This window comes from Dermacentor variabilis, chromosome 4, assembly GCF_050947875.1.
Source record: "Dermacentor variabilis isolate Ectoservices chromosome 4, ASM5094787v1, whole genome shotgun sequence".
Lineage (NCBI taxonomy): Eukaryota > Metazoa > Arthropoda > Arachnida > Ixodida > Ixodidae > Dermacentor > Dermacentor variabilis.
Window position 1 is genome coordinate 38,242,991 of NC_134571.1, and position 19,626 is coordinate 38,262,616.

The following is a 19,626-nucleotide window of genomic DNA, read 5'->3' on the forward strand; positions in this document are numbered from 1 at the left end:
CCCGTAACGTTTCATCGGCCGGAACGCGGGTCGAATCAATGTGCGCCTGGCACTGCGCCAGTAACGATTTTCGATTAGTGGAGCTGGCGCCGAGCTAGCTAGGGCAAATGAAAGTCTATGTGCGTGTGCCGGGAAGGGGGGGGGGGGGGGGAGCGGTAAGCACGCGCAGTTACTGCCTTGTGCCGTCAGCTTTATCGCAGTCCACCCTCATCCCCTTTCTTTTGTTGTCCTCGTCGAGCGCTTTGTGAGCGGTACCCACAGGACGCTCGAATTTGTGCGGATGCTTTCAGCTTGCGACGCGGGCCGCCAAAGTGCGTTTCGTAATCGCCGAAGCCTCTCCTGTTCGTGCTCCGCACTTTTTTTCCAAGCATGTGTGTACACACACATATACACTCGGTACGGGCCGGACTTTCTTCTAGTCGAGCGCCATCGAACTGTGCTCCTCTCTGTGCGTTTGCCGACAGAGACACGATAAGAATAAAAAGAGGGAGGGGGCGGTAGCGAAAACAAAATAGGACCATAATAGCGCAGCGATGGAATTTCAATTCGCGTTAGGCTTTTATCTGCGGCACTCTGCAGCAGCCAGCATGCGCTCACTGTTGGTCTGGAACCCGGTGTGCGGCAGTGGATTGTCGTCTAATGCGATTGCGAAACGCAGGTGCACGCTGGCTGCCGTTGTGAAGTTCAATCGATAACCGCGTGCTTCGTTGGTTTGCCGCCTTGCGCAGATCCCAGGAGTGAGCGTCGAGCCTGCTGGACGCAGCGGGGGTTCCACCAAGAGCGTCGACGATCCGCCACGCAAGAAGTCCAAGGTTTGCGTTTCCTGATACGTCAATAAAGAACTGTTCGTTCTTTTTTTTTTTTATCGCAGTGTCGGTGTTTGTCTCAGTGTTTGCGGATGTGTAAATTTTGAACAGCGCTTGTGTTCATGTCTCAGCAAGAAACGCTTATGGGGAAAAAAAAGTTATGAGGCAAGCAAAAAAAAAAAAAAAAGAAAACTCGGATACTACTGTGCAAGAGAGCGGAGGGTGAAGAAGACGGCTGACATCTGTCCGCACACACGCTCCTATTTGCCGTCACCGATCACCGCCTCGTGTTCTTGTTGTTCCCAGTAGGGACGGCATATTTTATTGTTGTATAGCGGTAGAGGAAGTTAAGCGAGTATGGTGTGTGCAACCAACACCAGAAAACGAAACGCAGCAATGATAAGGACAGACAGCAGGGTAGAGAAATGGAGGCTGCTGTTTTTCTTCCGCACTACCCTTTGTACCTATTATACTCGTGTTCCTTTCCTCGCGCTGTGTTAATTGTCAGCATCGATTGGGATCCGTCCCCATTTCCTAAGTTCAAAGCTGAGTGTTGACGTTATCTGTCAGATCGCGCCCGACGTGTTACGGACGTGTTTATCAAGAAACTTGAAGCAGAATAAGGGTGGGAGTCTAGGAAACGGACCATGGCACTCATCCAGCCAAATAGGATGCAGAGCTGGGTGAACACGTAATTTTCATGTTGCAATGACAATAGGTAGCTCGTCTTTGTACGGAAGTCGTGACCTAGCCTCACACGCATGGAATGTGTGTGAAAGGTGGCAGATCACAAGGGCACTCGGAGAATAGTGGGAGGGGGTGTGAATGGATGGTCAGTGTGAGGTAAAAGTTCATTCCATATTTGGTATCAACATGAGGAGTGAGGGAAAAAAGATTTCGGCAGTTTGCACTAGTGGTGCACAGCGGAGCTAGTTCGGACGTTTGCTAAGTTTTGCGAGGTTGGTTCATACTAAGTATTGCTAGGTTTCGCTTGGTTTAGCGAGGTTATGCATGGCTTGCCTGGGCTCATACAATTTTTGTAGGAAACTCTATGGCTCGTACCCAGCATTTCTAGGTTTTGCTAAGTCTTACGAGGTTATGCATGGCATAACCATGCTCATACTAAGTGTCGCCAAGATTTGATCAGTTTTGCCCAGTTCTTGCGAAGTCAACATGGCCAGGCCGGTAAGCCACATTAACCCCAGCAGGCCACGCATACAAGCCACAGTACGTGCATCACAATTGCATCAGTACCAGTCGTCGTCATCGTCGATCCGGTCCTCGTCCCCGACGTCCGACCGTCGTCGTGGACGTCGTGGTCGGTGGCGTCGGAGAAGGCTTCGCGAAGCACTTGCAAGGCAGAACTCTTCTGTTCAAAGTTCCGCACCGAGCTCACCGTGGAGAGATTCACGTCGAACCAGAGCTGGTCACAGACGCGGCAGCTCTGCCTGAACTCTATGCCGAAGAATTCGCGCTGGAAGCGGCCGTTCGCACCTCCCGTGGATTTGCGGCCTTGGCGTTGAAAGTTCTCGGTGGCGCGCAGGCCTGGAACCGATTCCCGGCGGTGCAGAGCATTCAGTCGGCAGCGTTCGTTGTCTCTGGCCCGAAACTCGGGATCCTTGGCTCGGCGACGGCGTATGTCGGTGGCGGCCTCGGCGCGAAGGGAAGGATCGGCTCACCTTCGTCGATCGTAGTCCCGCTGAGCCGCGCGCCGAGCTTCCTTGTAGGTCACAGACACGACAGCTGTGCCCAAATTCTATGCCCGAAAGTTCGCGCTGGAATCGGCCGTTCGCACTCCCCTTGTCTTGGTGGGCTTGACGCTGGAAGTTCTCAAGCGGTCGCAGGCCGGGATCGCTTTCTCGGCGACATCGAGCGTTCGGACGCCTACTCTCGTTCCCTGGACATAAACTCGGGATCCTCGACTTGGCGTCGCCTCTTCTCAGCCGCAGCTTCGGCGCGGTGTCCGGATCAGCTTGGCGGCGACGCATCGCTTCTCGCTTGGCACTACGGCGCTCTTCCTGGTAGGCCGCTTATTCTTCGGGCGCCCGGACTTCGGTCTCCCCATGGCAGTTGCAGGTACGCATGGAGTAGTGGAGGCGAGAGGTGTGCCGCCGCGTCGGCTGTTCCGAGCTTTTACTCGCCTGTGACGTCACGACTCTGCCCTACGCGCGTGGGGTGCGAGGAGGTTACGTGACTCGGTGCTCTCGCAGGGGGTTGCTAGACAACGCGAGGCGGCGCACAGCTGTGCTGTCTTCTGGTAACGCTCCACGGCAGAACGAAAGCTTAAACAGCTCCGCTGTTAAAAAGCCGCTGTAGAGCAGCTTTACGGCTACCCACTCTTTCATGCTCAGGAGCCACTTGTCTCTAACCAGCAAAGGTAAGAGGATCACGCAAAGTACACGCATGTAGAAATACCTCTTTACACAAAATCATCGTAGCCAATGGTATGGTGCAGGGCGAAAAAGGTGAGAAAATTGCTAATTCAACGGCAATGGAGGCAGAATAAGTATACGTAGACAACAAGACACACAGCATTAGAACAGTAATGCAAAAATTATTCAACAAATAATTTATTAGACGGGTAACCATACATTATTTTATACATGTTCATACAGTTTATACTTTGGCACCTCCTTCATTGCATACAATTTGTATAAAGAAAGCAAGAAAAAACGAAATAAAATCCGCGTCACGATCACAGAATCCAGTCAACCTTTCCAGGTTGTCCTATCTTCAGGTTATGCGATAAGTGGTGGATGTAAGGAATTAAGGCGATTTTCTTTTTCTTTTGACCAGACTGCGCTAGCTGACGTCGAGAAACCAGCCTCCTGACTACGCTGCTCTGAGCAGTGCTTACGCAATTTACACAATCAAATTGTTTGGGAAACCAGCCTCACTAAATCGCACTACCTATTGAAAACTGGAAAAAAATTCAATGAGGGCATGACTGCTTTAGTGCATTGTTCAAGCACATTTTCGCTATGCCGCTTGGAATGAGCAAAACTACGATAAAATAGGCTTATTAGCTCTAGGTTCGTAACACCAGCAGATGTGATCGTCAGACAACACAAAATGTACATCGAAAAAGCGGATACTCCGATCGGGATTTCGAAGGTCACGTCAAGGGGACCAAGACATTCACAAATTATGCTTGTAACACCTTCGCATTCTTTTTGAAAACAATGAGAAGTGCAGTAATAGAAACAAGGAAATCAACATATCGGAGCGCCCTGTACACTGAGGTTCTCTTAAGCCTCTCTGCCAAACTGTCTGCTTTTGCAAGATACAGGTCGCTGAGGATGGATGCCAAACAAGACCCGATACATACGCCTTGCTTCCGTAGAAACGAAACATTATTCCACTATATAAACGTTGAGGTTAGGTGTTGCTTAAGTAATGCTAAATAACTCTGAACAGAAGTTGCGGCTTCATTGCAAAACCGCACTGCACCAAATTCAACAATGCTTTCTTCAACGCAGCTGAGCAGGTCAGATTGAGGAATAGAGTCATAAAGGTCTTTTATGTCAGTAGAGAATACGCCCTGATCCTTGTCAGAGTGCACTTTAACAAATTCTAAAACTTATTCTGAACGTTTTGTTATCAGATAGGCGGCTATTTCCTTCTGCCAGGTCCCTTTCCCAGACACAATTACCCTAAAGGGGTCGTTATTTTTGTGTGTCTTCGCGCTAAAAAGTACCTCTAAACATTTCCCGCTGTACTTCTCATTGCTTTTTAGAACCTCATTCAGATTCATTTTTTGCACATTTCAATGGCTTTTGCTTAGACTTCAGCTAATGCGACGCTTTTATGTTGCCTAAACACGCCTGAGATGACTTCGTTAGCCTTTGAGAAGAAATACTCGTGAGTCATGACTGCAAACCCACCCTCCCTGTCGGCGGGTACTACACACAACGAATTATCTACTAAATACGAAGCTACGCGACGTACATATACCCTTGAAATTTGAGGCTTACAGCGTTTTAAAGCGCCTACGCCATCGGTAATCACTCTGCCTGCTTCGTCCTCCGGTGCTAGTCGGGAGACTTGACGCACTAGGGAAAGTTGCTTTGGCCTGGTCCTCATGACTTCTACGGCGAGTGTCGGTCCACGTGCAAGAACTTTCCGGATTCCACCAGGAAGGTGAATTTCATCGTCAACGTGAACCTTGCAGGTAGGTGTACAGTGGTCGTTTTTCACACGGTCTCGCAGATGTCTAACCTGAAGCTACCACAATCCTTCTGCGACTTTGTCCGCCATACGCACGTGTTTCGGAAGTTGAAGTTTTGCCGTGTATGGTTCAAGTGCATTTGCACGCTTAGGTTGGTCCGGTATATCCGCGCCTGGCGAAGCCATTCTTTTCGAAGAATTTTCAGAATCCTAGTTGCGCATGTCCGTAGGACGGCAGTCAGCTGCCGAACAGGCTTCGAACGTCTTCTGGCAAGAACTTTTCTCTAATGCAAAAGCCAATTGCTCGCGCACTACACACGGCTGTAGCGATGAGGACCACGGTGCCGCACGGATCCCGGGGAACACACAAGAGCCCGTTGCGTGGGAAATGAAGTCCATCAGGGTAGATGTTTGGGCTTGTTGGTGTAACATTTTGCAGTTTTTTTTTCTCTAGCGCAAGAAGCACAAGGGCGTAGAAGAGAAAACGGACAAACACAGGCGCCAACTTCCAACAACGTTTCCGGGACGGACGTCACTTTTATACCCTCACTTTTTTTGTCTCGCTTTATATATATATATATATATATATATATATATATATATATATATGCATGTGCCTACTGACAAGGTAGCAGAGCAAATGATAGTACAGCTCACTTGTAGACTAGGCAAAAACTATTATGTTTTACGCATAAGCAGGAATTCCAACCCTTTCTTTGATAAGAGTTGCTGGGATACTTTCGTAACATGACACACTTAAGATTGCGCACAAGCCACATCGCCAAACGATCCTGCAGCACCTGCAGCAATATAGCCGCTGCAGCTTGGCGGACCTGAAGCCTCCCTGCACATGCCTATACTGCTGTAGCTCTATAGTGGGGCTCTTGTCGTGTCACCACCTGTATCTGCATGTTTGAAGGAATGTACGAGGATCGGTGAACAATACCTGGTTGAGTTTTGGACGCAGTGTCAATACCTAAATTAGTTTTACTCCTGAATACTTTATTACCGTTGCGTCAAACGTGCTGGCCGAACACGCACAGGCGAATAGCCACGTAATCGATTGGGACAATGTAAGAATCATCGACAAGAACGTAATTTGGCGTTGGGTGTTGGGCTGCTGAGCACGAGATCGCGGGATCGAATCCCGGCCACTGCGGCCGCGTTTCGATGGGGTCGAAATGCGAAAACACCCGTGTACTTAGATTTAGATGCACGTTAAAGAACCCCAAGTGGTCAAAATTTCTGGAGTCCTCCACTACGGCGTGCTGCGTAATGCGAAAGTGGTTCTGGCACGTAAAACCGGATAATTTAATTTAATTTTAGGAATTTGGCTTCGCGACTTCATCTTGACTCGCTGATCTCTCAGACTCCCCCTTTTTCAACGGAACGCACCACCAATCGCAACGACGGCGACTTTCCACATGTGTATGCACCGGTGTTTACGTCACTTTCTGAAACATACATAATCGATACTTTCTTCTTTTTTATCATCATTGTGAACACGCGCTTTGTTTTAAATTTTTTTGTGGTCGCGGCGTCCAATTTCAACTACTTACACTACATTAGTTTTCTTACATCGTTGTATGCGCAGATCATGTGTCACTTCGAGAGTCAGCTCCGAGGTAACAGCTTCATATTTTTAGTAGAACATTTTCTTGGGTTAGTTGGTTCATAACTGAGAAGAGAAACAAGCGCGAGAAAGACAGGACAAGACGAGTACACAGCGCTTGCTGGCGCTTCCAACTGAGGCTTATCGAAGAAACGTGAAATTTATAAGCACAGCTAGAGACCAGCATGGGGGTCGCCTTCATGATAAAGCAACCAAATGTCAAAGACACCATGCAGAACACCTCCCCTCCCCTCCTCAAGAAAAAGAGACACACACCATAGTGATGCGTGCACCTTGACAGAACCGTGCGGCCCACTATATCAGAGGTGGTGATTAGGGACAATAGAGATTATCGCACCACACAATGCTTGCCTCCAAAAATACCTGAAGGTAGGTTGAAGCTCATGCGCTGACCCACCAAATAATAAAAATCCGTAAAAACAAGACAAAATGGAGATGCTGCGCCGGTAACCTCGACCCGGAAGGAGTAAATAACCGAACAAAAGACAAAAAAAAATTACAACCAATGGCACTTGACTAAAAATATCTATATGAAACATGATCACTATAAAAAACAATAACAATAACGACAACAACAATAATATCAATGCACTTAACGACAAAGAGTTCGTCTTCCTGGAAGGTTATGTGTAATGTCCAAATTTACGACGCCGCAACTCGCGCTTTAAGCAATGTCCATGTTTTTTGTTCGTGTATGTCTCTGCTTACTGACGCAGCCCCTCGTTCCTTAAGCATTATGGTTTTATGTAGTGTTCACGTTTCATATACCTTTTAGTCAAGTACCATCGGTTGGTTTTGTCTTTCTTGTCTTTAGTTTTTACTCCTTCCTGGTCGTGGTTACCGGCGCACCATCTCCTTTTTTAAGATTTGTTTTTACATATACTTATTAGTTGGTGGGTCAGCGCATGTGCTTTGACCTATATACCACGTTATTTAGAGGCAATTGCGTTGTACGGTGCGACAGTCGCTGTTGCCTCTAATCGCTCCGTGGTATGCGGGGCCGCCCGGTACTCTCGTGGTGAATGGCAATGCATGTGATCGTTTTGGGGGAGTCCTGGTGCCTTTGAAATTTGGTTGCTTTGTCATGCGTGCGGTGCCCTTTATGCTGGTCTCGTGCTGCAGACTTATAAATTTCACGTTTCTTCAATAAACCTCAGTTGGAAGCAGACGGCAGTCCTGTGTACTCCTCTCGTCCTGTTTCTTTCGCGCTTCTATTTTCCATTTCATTTTTATTTCTCTCCGTCTTTTTTTACATTTTTTTTTCTCCCTCTTTTTTTTTTATGAAGAGCTACTGTTGCCGTGGTTGTTGACGTCCGCGTGGAAATTCTTATCGTTGTCGACAGTGCACCTCGTCAGCACCTGTGCACGTTGACTCCGTCCTACGCGTCTTAATCTTGCTTGTTACATTAAAGGCAAGTGCGAGAACGACCCTCTTTGTGTGCGCGTATGGGTGTGTGTGTGTGAATGGGCGTGTTTATGCGCTTGTGCGTCTGTCATTTTCGCTTGCCAATGCAGTTGCACGCATAGTTCATCAGCAGGATCGCAGCATTTGCGCCGACGCACATAGCTTTCACTTGTTTTCGGCTTATATACCGTATCAGTGGCGAGTGAGGACGGTGTAGCTGTTTTAATCGGCTCATTGTTTCTTGCTGATAATCCGATTGCGATATCTTGTCATAGCGGTCTATATCACGGCGTAGCACGTACTGCTGCGGTGTTGTGAGAACAAAGGAGCGGAACATCCTTAGTTGGGGCGTCGAGCGCATCTGGAGATAAAGCGAGAGGCCCGACGTCGCGTAACAGCGAACGCTGCCATGCCGTAAAAGAGGAAGCTGAACATTATTGGCGGCGTAATTGTAGGCGTAATTGGGCGTAAAGTGCACATGTCGATCTCAAAGCCCTTGTATTCACCATTACTAAAAAAAACATCTGGCGCGCTGTTTGCGTATCGCCGCCGAAGAATATGTTTCTGAATAGAGATGTAATGGGGGGTAGCAAAATTCACGGACCAATCTCACCTAGACATTGCAGGTGCCGGTGCAATACAAACACAGAAAGGCGATAAGAAAGCGATTTTTAGCTCGGCGAAAGAATTGCCGTGCCACTGTACGCCTTCCAGCTCCGCCCAGCTCGGTGCGTATGAGACACTTGCGTCCGCTAGAATTTGTCATTTAGAGAACTCAAGGATATTCCTGCGCTTGCATTTCGGGCTCACTCAGCGCGATAACCCACGGCCCCCTCTTCTTCTCACTATCGAAGAACGGCGCGGCAGTCGTTCATCGATTCGTTATCTTTTTTGCTAGGTTTAACTCGTTTTATATCGCGCCCTTGACCCCCTTCACCGCTTCGGCGTGCCTCGGGAACTGGTGCTCACGTTATTCGAGGAGGAGACCGAAAAAAAAAAGGGGGGGGGGGGAGGGGCAGGAAAGAAACTGGCGGCGGGGTCCGACCAAAGGTTCTCGTCCGGCGTCTTGGTGCCTCGGACCACGTCGATTGCGGGACTGCCGAGCCAAAAGGAGGAGGGCAGTGATTATCGACACCCTCGACACCGTAAACAATGGCGACCGCACGGGCCGGCGAAGGCATCAGTGGGAGCAGAATCAAGGGACCGGCTGCTCGTTTATCGGCCGCTCTCGACAGAGCTGCATCGGTCAGCGTGCAATATGTGCGGAGTACCACGGGCGCCGTTGCGCGATCGGCCGACCACGCGTCGTCGTCGTTGAGCGACGGCATGGAACTGAGCGATCGTACGGAGAGCTGCCGGCTCGCGGTGCCGGACGAGACAAGCCCGCTGCTGGCGTTCCCGGCGACCGGGGTCCGGCCGCGCCGCTGCTCGTCGCTGGGCAGCCGCGACGACGCGCCCGAGGCGGACGCCGAGGTCGTCGACGAGGAGAAGCCACAGGTCTCGCCCAGACAGCTATGGCTCAACCGCGCCAAGACCGGCGTGCTCAGCCTCATCGTCGTGTTCGCCGTGGTGAGTTTACGGCGATGCTCGCACGTATATGCGGGTTGTAGGTCCTGCCTCGAGAGTGACGTGGTGGTGCGGGGTGTGCGTGCAAATGCAAAAAACACTCGTGTACTTAGATTCAGGTGCACCTTAAAGATAATAATAATATAATATTTGGGGTTTAACGTGCCAAAACCACTTTCTGATTATGAGGCACGCCGTAGTGGAGGACTCCGGAAATTTTGACCACCTGGGGTTCTTTAACGTGCACCTAAATCTAAGCACACGGGTGTTTTCGCATTTCGCCCCCATCGAAATGCGGCCGCCGTGGCCGGGATTCGATCCCGCGACCTCGTGCTCAGCAGCCCAACACCATAGCCACTGAGCAACCACGGCGGGTTGCACCTTAAAGAGTCCGGGTGGTCAAAAATTTATTCAGAGGCCCGTCGGAGGCGTGTCTCGTTATCAGCTCGCGTTTTTGGCTCGTGAAACTCCAGAATGATTTCCTTTTGTACAACTATACCGGTGCTTGCCAAGCGTCGAGAAATCTGTGGAACGTAGATCCGATTTTGACAAGTGTTGAACTGAGAAACGTTGTAGCGTTCAGTTTGATTGTGCTTGCGACGAAAATGGGACGTAAGCACACGAGATGGAAAAACAGAGTACTGGCGCCGTGTCCGGCGTTCTTTGTTTCGTGTGTATTGTGTGCTAACGTCTATACATATATATATATATATATATATATATATATATATATATATATATATATATATACAGTGCTGGGCAGCATAGAAGATACGTGTATCTTAGATACTATCTTAGAGGGTATCTTGTATCTGTATCATGATACGACCGGCAAGACTTATCAGTGTCTGTATTTTCGGCACATGAAAGAATGCATCGTGGATGTTCACATACAAGATACTGGGCTATCGCAACATCAACGTGCGAAACTATAAACATTGACTGAACTCCACTCTCAAGCTGATACTGCTGCCACTAAGCGACATGAATAAAATACTGGACAAGGCAAAACTCCACAGTGGTATTTGCGCCGTCGTACAGTGGCTTCATATTGACGTTTTCGTAATTAGATGGTGATCCGCTATTGCTGGTCGGCAAGCAGAGCAGCAACTCTCATCAATTACAAAAGCGACAAGTAAAAACCGCTGACAGCGCAGCGTATAAAGAGCTTTCATGTTAAATAGCTAAAACAACCCCAATACATTGTTTCGGAATTAAAATATACTTTGGGCAAGAAAGACAAAAATTTTGAGGTAACAGACGTTTCATTCAAATGAAACAAGGCTGGTCAGAGTTAACAAATTTCCAAGCAAATATTTTTGTGCATACGCGTTTGCTGCCACATTATATAAATATATGGAGAAATTTGAGAATGCATACATCGAAGCATCTTAAGATACAAAAGAAAAATATCGCATCGTATACAATAATTGCGGTAGTATCTTGTACCTGTACCTCAAATACTTGTCGCTTGAGTATCTTGTATCGTTCATGATGCAATTCCAAAGTATCTTTGCCCATTACTGACTGGCTGCGCGAAAGTGAAGCGAAATTCAACGAGCCCTCACTACTGTACGCCTTGTCACCACTGTCTTCGCCGTCTAGTTGCCCAGTGCGTCCAAGTTGTTTAGGACACACCGTTGTGGCTCGATAGTTATACGTGACGCTTGGCTTTTGAACACGAGGTTGCGGTTTCGATTTCGAGCCGCGATGAGGTCAGGCTTAGGCGCATGTTATTCAACCGTCGGCAGTAAAATTAATGTTATCCTGAGCCTACCACGCGGCGTCTCGCAAACCGAGTGCTGCCTTGGAATGCTGAAACCATGAATGAATCATTAGATCTTTTATTGTGCATGTATTCAAAACGTGAGTCCTTGTTCAAGTCTTACGAACCAAACAGTGCAAAAGGAGTAGAGCACGAAAGAATCGGACATGCTCCATTCAGGTTGTTTCGCTTCCACGATGTCAACATATAACCAACACGCCCGATTCGCCACCAATTTCCGCCAGTACGTCCTTGTGCTCAAAGAGCTTCGAGTGGTCACGAACAGCTGTATACGCCGTAACTGACACCGCTCTTGTGACCTCGACTTCGACTTTTTCTGCTCCGCATGCTATCCGGACTAATATTTGCCAGGCACATGTCTCGAGCCGAGATAACCTCGTTTTTTTGTCCTTGTCATCGTCTTCGACCCGCTTGTGACAGGCTTTCTATAGTAACAGTGATAAGCCGGATTGGATTACAACTTCTTGTTTGCCGGAGCTCGCGTCGCTGCATACCCACGAGTCCGATAATGAGACGTCCGCGCCACGGCACCGTCATCAGGTGTCAGGTGGTGAACATCTGGTATATCAGCGCGTTCCTACATTTACCATGCTCCCTTCACGCACTGAGCTGTATTTACAAGCCCTGATTCTTCTTTTGATCTTTCTGGGATCTTCTTTGCCTTGCTACCATAGCAAAATATCCAAAGTCAACGGCATGGTATATATAAGCCCTGATTGGTCGGTGGATCTTCTTTGCCTATAGCTACCATAGCACAGGATGCAAAGTCCATCGCACGTTGGTCCCACACCGTTCAGCTTTACGCGAACGATCACTTGCCGTGTCCAATAAAAAAAAAAAAGAAGAGAGAGAGAGAGAGAGAGAGAGAGAGAACTATTAAATTATTGGGTTTTACGAGCCAAAACCACTTTCTGATTATGAGGCACGCCGTAGTGGAGGACGCCGGAAATTTCGACCACATGGGGTTCTTTAACGTGCATCTAAATCTAAGTACACGGGTATTTTCGCATTTCACCCCCATCGAAATGCGGCCTCCGTGGCCGGGATTCGATCCCGCGACCTCGTGCTCAGCAGCCCAGCACAGAAATGGAGCTATGTGACGTGTATATGATGTCTAGGTGACGACGCCGCCGGTCTAGTCTTCTAAACACCCTTAGTGGCCTACATAACTTCGTTACGACCTTCTCCGTGGCTGCAAATAACGCATAATGTGACATTTGTCTTAGCAGCACTTGACGCCGTTGTCTTTCGCGAATGCTCTCTGTGAGGGAGCCACGAAGAGGCAAAAATAAATAAATAAATAAATAAAAATTCAGACTGTCTCTCCCGGTATCTCCCCCTTTCATTGAACGCTTAATCGCGCGATACCCCACTTTTCCTATATGATAAGACGACGATCACCTCCGCGATCTGCATCTTACGTGCACATCGTCGAAGACGCTTTGCGCAGCTGGAGCGAATCACTGCACCGACCGACTTTACTCCTCCAGGCCAACTGAACTAATCGCATTATATCCTTAATATTGCCGCGCGACTGGCCGCTCGAGGCGCTTTGCGTGTATCCGCGGGCTTCTTTCACGATCGGAAAAACACTTTTATGTAGCACGTATTGAGGAACAGAAAGCTGCATCGCGAGTTTTTCATATCACTCTACAATTTTCTCATTGACACAATTCATGTAACTATAATATTTGATAAGTTGATTAATTAAGACTAATTAAGTAATTATGCGGAATTTAAAAAATAGTTTGAGTGTCTCCAAGCGACGGTAAACAGCCTTACCTTTGTTCTGTCCAGCTACGTGACATTTGCACATTTTTAAACTCTGGCTAAAGTTCGCTGGGAAACCCTGTATAGCCACTCAAAGCGGCAGGGGCACGAGTCCTTTTTATTAAGTCCTGGGCTATTACGTGCCAAAACCACGATCTGATTATGCGGCACGCCGCAGTGGAGGCCTCCGGATTAATTTTGACCAGCCGGGGCTCTTCAACGTGCACCTATTGCAGGTTACACGTTTTTTCTTTTCTTTTTTTCATTTCGACCTCGCCGAAATGCGGCCGCCGCGGCCCGGGATTTGATCCCGCTACCTCGTGCTTAGAAGCTTAACACCCAAGCCACTAAGCAACCACGGCGGGCGCACCAGTCCTGTGCGTGCAGGAAGACATGTCTTTGGAAACTTGGACTCGCTCTTGCGGACCCTCCGTAATATAGCAGCCTGGTACGGTCCTAAACAGACAGCCTCAAGAACTTACCACACTGCATGCCAAAAATGCCGCTGACCAAGAGTTCGATGCGTTTGATCCACATCAAATCCGTGACCATCAAACTAAGTGTATCGGAAAGTAGCGACCGCATTTGAAGGGAAGGGCTAGAGGTCTGTTCGAGAACAATAACACACTTTGTATGTCATGTGCCGACCCTGCAACGCTACATGCGGCAGCAGCGAGTCTTCCGCTATCGAACGCATATACTGTCCTTGCACGCAATTCAAGTAATCCATAACACCTATCATTCTTCTTTCCATAGCTCGTTGCGTCGTTCTCATTTTCAGTAGAACCCTTTTCGTAAGCCTCCAGGTTTCTGCCCCGTAGGTGAGTACTGGTAAGACACAGATATTATACACTTTTCTCTTGAGGGATAATGGCAACCTGCTGTTCATGATCTGAGAATGCCTGCCAAACGCACCCCAGCCCATTCTTATTCTTCTGATTATTTCCGCCTCATGATCCGGATCCGCAGTCACTACCTGTCCTAAGTAGATGTATTCCCTTACCACTTCCAGTGCCTCACTAGCTATCGTAAACTGCTGTTCTCTTCCGAGACTGTTAAACATTACTTTAGTATTCTGCAGATTAATTTTTAGACCCACCCTTCGGCTTTGCCTCTCCAGGTCAGTGAGCATGCATTGCAGTTGGTCCCCTGAGTTACTAAGCAAGGCAATATCATCAGCGAATCGCAAGTTACTAAGGTATTCTCCATTAACTCTTATCCCCAATTCTCCCCAGTCCAGGTCTCTGAATACCTCCTATAAACACGCTGTGAATAGCGTTGGAGAGATCGTAGCTCCCTGCCTGGCGCCTTTCTTTATTGGGATTTCGTTGCTTTCTTTATGGAGGACTACGGTGGCTGTGGAGCCGCTATAGATATCTTTCAGTATTTTTACATACGGCTCGTCTACACCCTGATTCCGCAATGCCTCCATGACTGCTGAGGTTTCGACTGAATTAAACGCTTTCTCGTAATCAATGAAAGCTATATATAAAGGTTGGTTATATTCCGCACATTTTTCTATCACCTGATTGATAGTGCGAATATGGTCTATTGTTGAGTAGCCTTTACGGAATCCTGCCTGGTCTTTTGGTTGACGGAAGTCTAAGGTGTTCCTGATTCTATTTGCAATTACCTTAGTAAATACTTTGTAGGCAACGGACGGCTGGGTCCATTTACGTGTTCCCAGCTTGAAAACATACAGCTGTATTCGGGAATACGATCACTTTTGCAAGATTTCGCGCGACTGGGCATCTCACTTTGCAGAGCATAACAAAAGACCTGCGACGCGTCCGATGCAATATGCAATAGCGATATCCAAGATGCAATATCGCACGTAAATAATCGCGAAAGCGATCGCTCGAGGATGCTTCGAGCTTTGACATTCTTCGAGAAATGTGTGCCAAGATTAACTCAAACATTTACACCTGAACTGGAGCTGTGATTCTGATTTGTGATAATATTCTAGTCATATTACATGCTGATCAAAGCGCTCTTAGCTGTTGTCATTTATACACGTTTCATAATATTTTTTGTATGTTCCTACATTTACTAAAAGCAGCTTTAAGTGTTGGCTGTGATAATGTCTTCAGAGTTGCATAATAAATGAAAATCCAACGTTTTCCATAACGTGGCTACTTTTTTGGCTACATTTCTGTATGTGGCCAAGGTTGGCTACTTTACTTGCTACTTTCCGAGATATTTTGGCTACTTTTCACATTTTGGACCTGGCAACCCTGCCGCTCGTCAGATTTTCGACGATCGCCGACCGTGTTCGCCGCTATCGTTGTGCGATAAGTGTAACCTGTTTTTGTGGGCACAGGTTCGCCCAATAAAAGTTAGTTTTGTCTTTCACAGTATTGCTACTGTGTTCTTCAACGTCACCACCACGTGACAATATTTTATACGGTCTACTTGATACCTCGATATTCTGATTTGAGCGATGGAAGCTTATCGCAGGGCCTGCAGTAGCGTTTTTGATGCGCTGGAGAGAGTTGTGGATAGTTCAGCAAATCATACTAATGAATGATTTACCGCACGAATTCATTTTTACTTGGGTAGCATTATATTCCTTTCTTTTGCATGAATGCACTCTCCATGACCAGAAATTAATGCGAACAGGATGTTTTCATTTTCTTTGATGTGGAACGGTGTTCAGGCTTTATGGGGTTCATTTCCTTAATCTCAGTTGAAGTTTATGTCGTTATAACGACATAAACGTTTGTTGGCTATAGTCAACAAAAGTTTCTTTGGAAGGTTTCTTCAGTCAAAATATACATACTTACCGTTATTTTCATTCGTATTATCATAGTCCTTTTATTACGTTTATCTCTGACCACGAAACTTCTTTATGCGACAGCTCATTACAGCAAACACGATTAGCAGTAACGGGGCAGACACGATGCAAGATTAAGGTAAAACACAGAAGCGCGGCATTCGCAACTGAGGTTTAGTGGAAGAAAACAAATGTTTTGTATGCGTGCGAAGGTTACCGAGCGAGTATAGATACAAGAGAAACTACGATGGCCCTTTCATGTGCCGATTCAATTAAATCACTTAGGAACTACAAGCAATTTCCGCTACGTTGTCGTTCGTGTCCTTGTTTGCTGGCTTGTTTGCTGGTTGTTTACTTAATAATAATAATATTTGGGGTTTTACGTGCCAAAACCACTTCCTGATTATGAGGCACGCCGTAGTGGAGGACTCCGGAAATTTTGACCACCTGGGGTTCTTTAACGTGCACCTAAATCTAAGCACACGGGTGTTTTCGCATTTCGCCCCTATCGAAATGCGGCCGCCGTGGCCGGGATTCGATCCCGCGACCTCGTGCTCAGCAGCCCAACACCATAGCCACTGAGCAACCACGGCGGGTAAGGTTGTTTACTTCTCCGTGTTCATATATATATGTCACCAGCCTTTGTAGCACTTCACTACGTTTGGGTGGATGTCTTATTTTCCCTTTATTAATTACTTTCCTCCACTTTGCGGGTTTCCGCACAATTATTACCTCAAACACTTGCCTTTGCCTCTGAGTTGTTGATAAATTCGATTTCGCTTGCCATCTGCCTGCCGCCTGGTTAGCTCAGATGGTATATAGAGCGGCTGCCCCGGAAAGGCGGTGGTTCCGGGTTCGAGTCCCGGACCAGGATGAATTTTTCTTCAGCTGCGAAGCTTTTCTTCCGAGGAACCCGTATGGCCTTCCTTTGTGGCACTTCGCTGCATTTGGGTGGATGTCTCATTTTGCCTTTATTAATTACTTCTCTACACCTTGTGGGTTTCCGCAGAACTATTACGCCAATATCGGGGTCCCTTGTGAGTAATTGACCTAGATAAACGTACTTCTGCACAGAGTATAGAGGCTGACATACGATAAGGAATTCTCATTCCCTTGGCAGGCTATTGAACATTATATTTGTCTTCTGCGTAATAATCTTCGACGACGATAACCTCAACAATTTGTTGCAATTGATCCCCAGTGTTGCTGAACAGGACAATGTCTTCTGCAAACCGATGCATTGTTCTGTTAAGGTAAAAAAACGCCGCACCCCCCCCCCCAAAAGAAAGGAAATAATATATATATATATATATATATATATATATATATATATATATATATATATATATATAGAGAGAGAGAGAGAGAGAGAGAGAGAAGCGTGTCAGGTGTGGCTGGTTCTGCGGGCTGGTATAGAATTGCATACTGACGGACGAGCAGCACGAAGAAGGACGCGAAATTAAAGAAGCAGTGTGCATGGTTGGGCGAATTTGTTAATGCTAACATTTGAATCAGCGCAAAACAGGACGAAAAAACAGAGAGGAGTGCACAAGTCAGCGCCTGTCATATGTATTTGTTTCTACGTTTTCGCCTTATTTGCGCTGCTTCAGAAGTAGATAAGGAATGAACGCATAGCAAACGCTCACTTCAAGCCAAGGTAATTTATATCCCTTATCCAGCGGTCTCGCGGAGCAAAATTGAAACAAAACCAATGAAACTACGATGATATGAGCCTTCCTCTTTCACTGCCATCCTCTCCCCCTTGTGGAGGCTGTGATAGATGGCTCCGGAGGGAGAGGATCATGAAATGCCTTACCGGCGCTCGCATGAAGAATCAGTTTATGCGTACAGCCACCCACTCTACCTTTACAGATGTGCTGGTTAACGGTTCTGTTCTTTACAGAATGACGTAATGAAACGACAAACGCCACCCAAGTTCCCTCACTGCCACAAATACATGCCTCCGAGCACATCATTCCTTTAATAAAGCGAACAGCTCTCTCTCTAGATGTGTTCGGCTGTTCGCTTAGATTGACAATCATACTTGACGCTTTCTGCACATTTTTGTTTTGTCAAATGCCCTTATAGCGACGAATGTGTGATTAACCAACATCGCTGTCTCGTCTCGACCCGTCACCAACTTGCGGTGGGCGAGAACCGGCGCGGTATGGGGAATCGGCACTGACCAGGGGGCGCTGCGACAGTTTTAGTGTACAACTAAAATATGCTGACACCGTCCGGTAGGGAGGCTACGAAGGTGGCACAACACATTTGACGATAACAGACGCGCGCCTGTATAAACGTTGGCTTGGCCCGATGCGCCTGCAGCCATGGTATAGCGCATGCGCTACTATACGTCCTCGCATGTTGGTTCCCTGTCCTGTGAAGAGCCATAAAAAGTGTGCCTTGACATGATCGGGTAAATTGGTGACACGAAATCGCAGTATGCGCTACTGAAAACTGTGCCCGCCGCTCGCTATAGGCTGTGTGTTACAGCGCTGCATTTGGCACTGCGAAGCTTCAGCGCTTGTTGCCCAGAGGGAAGCGACACCCGTGACGTATACCTGATGACGCAAGCGGGGCGATGTGAGCGCCCAGCTGAAAGCCTCTATTCAGTGGAAGCAATGCGTCGCCAAGTCTTATCGGGGAGAGTGTACGCCCCCCCGCCCCGCAGGGGAGACGAAATCTCCGGGAAGATAGCAGGCCTGCCTCCCCGGCAGCTTCCTCGGCAAATAGGCGTGGCGCCAACAAACAATACAGCGTTTGTTGGTGCCCGATGTCACAATATATTTCTTTTAAAGCGAACACACCCGCGCCCTGGCAGCTGTTAAACTGGCGCGCCGGGCGGCGCGCCACTTTTTTTTTAGGCCAAGGACGCAGGCATGCAATGGCAAAATGTTTAGGATTTGATTAACCACTTCAAGAAAGCTTCGCTTCACATAGATTCCAGGAGGCGCGTTGGATCTGCATAATTTCTTCTCTTTTTTTTCTTTTTCACCGGTATACATTGGCAGGAAAAAAACTTTCCACATCAGAGGGCGCGCTTGGTGACTTCCTGTCTCGTATACGTCGCCCAGGCACACAGTTTTCTTGGCTCTGAGGCACGAGACGTCGCAGCCTCTCTTGTCTTTTTCAGTTCCTTAATGCGTCCATTCGAATTCCATTCCAATATTCATTTCCCGGCAAGTACCCAGAAGGTTCAATCTTGTCATCAACCCGCAATAGCGAACTGGCTTACATTAAACCCAGTTTAACGAAGTTTTTCCAGAAATAAATGAGTAAAAAAGCTGTGATTTCTAATTTCTTCGAGCGTGCGCACTAACGCTATCGCGTTACAACATCTGGCCACCCTAGCCACGGCCCTAGCTTTATTTTGACGAGGCTGCACGCCGCGCGCATGCGCGGAACAACGGGCTCAGCAGTCGCTAGCGTTCTTACGTACCAGATGGCGCTAGATGCGACCGTAGTTGGGCCGCTTTCACGGAGTTTTTACACGCGCAGGCGTGTGTTCGCGTCAAATACAATGCCGTGGTACCTTTTGGGTGTCGCTACGTTACAATTTTAGATTCCAAAGGGCGGAAGAAATCCCTCACTAGATTTTCCGAACTTGCTGATTTAAGAAAGAATTCGAGCATGGTCATCACTTCGTTAAATCGAGTTTCAACTGCGCGCGCGCACACGCACGCACACACATACACACGCACGCACACACACGCATGC

At 47.7% G+C, this 19,626-nt stretch overlaps 2 protein-coding genes across 2 annotated transcripts in view; both read left to right on the forward strand.

Moving 5' to 3' along the window:
* Dis3 (exosome complex exonuclease RRP44-like protein Dis3) overlaps window positions 1-862 on the forward strand; it is a 55,529-nt gene extending 54,667 nt beyond the window's left edge. The window contains exon 22 of the mRNA XM_075688697.1: window positions 729-862. Within this exon, the coding sequence (XP_075544812.1) occupies window positions 729-827 (99 nt within the window). The 3' untranslated portion in view covers window positions 828-862. The remainder of the gene's footprint in view (window positions 1-728) is intronic.
* An 8,168-nt stretch (window positions 863-9,030) lies between these two features.
* The window catches only part of LOC142578960 (P protein-like), a 367,306-nt gene continuing 356,710 nt past the window's right edge, over window positions 9,031-19,626 (forward strand). Inside the window, exon 1 of the mRNA XM_075688702.1 lies at window positions 9,031-9,580. Within this exon, the coding sequence (XP_075544817.1) occupies window positions 9,164-9,580 (417 nt within the window). The 5' untranslated portion in view covers window positions 9,031-9,163. The remainder of the gene's footprint in view (window positions 9,581-19,626) is intronic.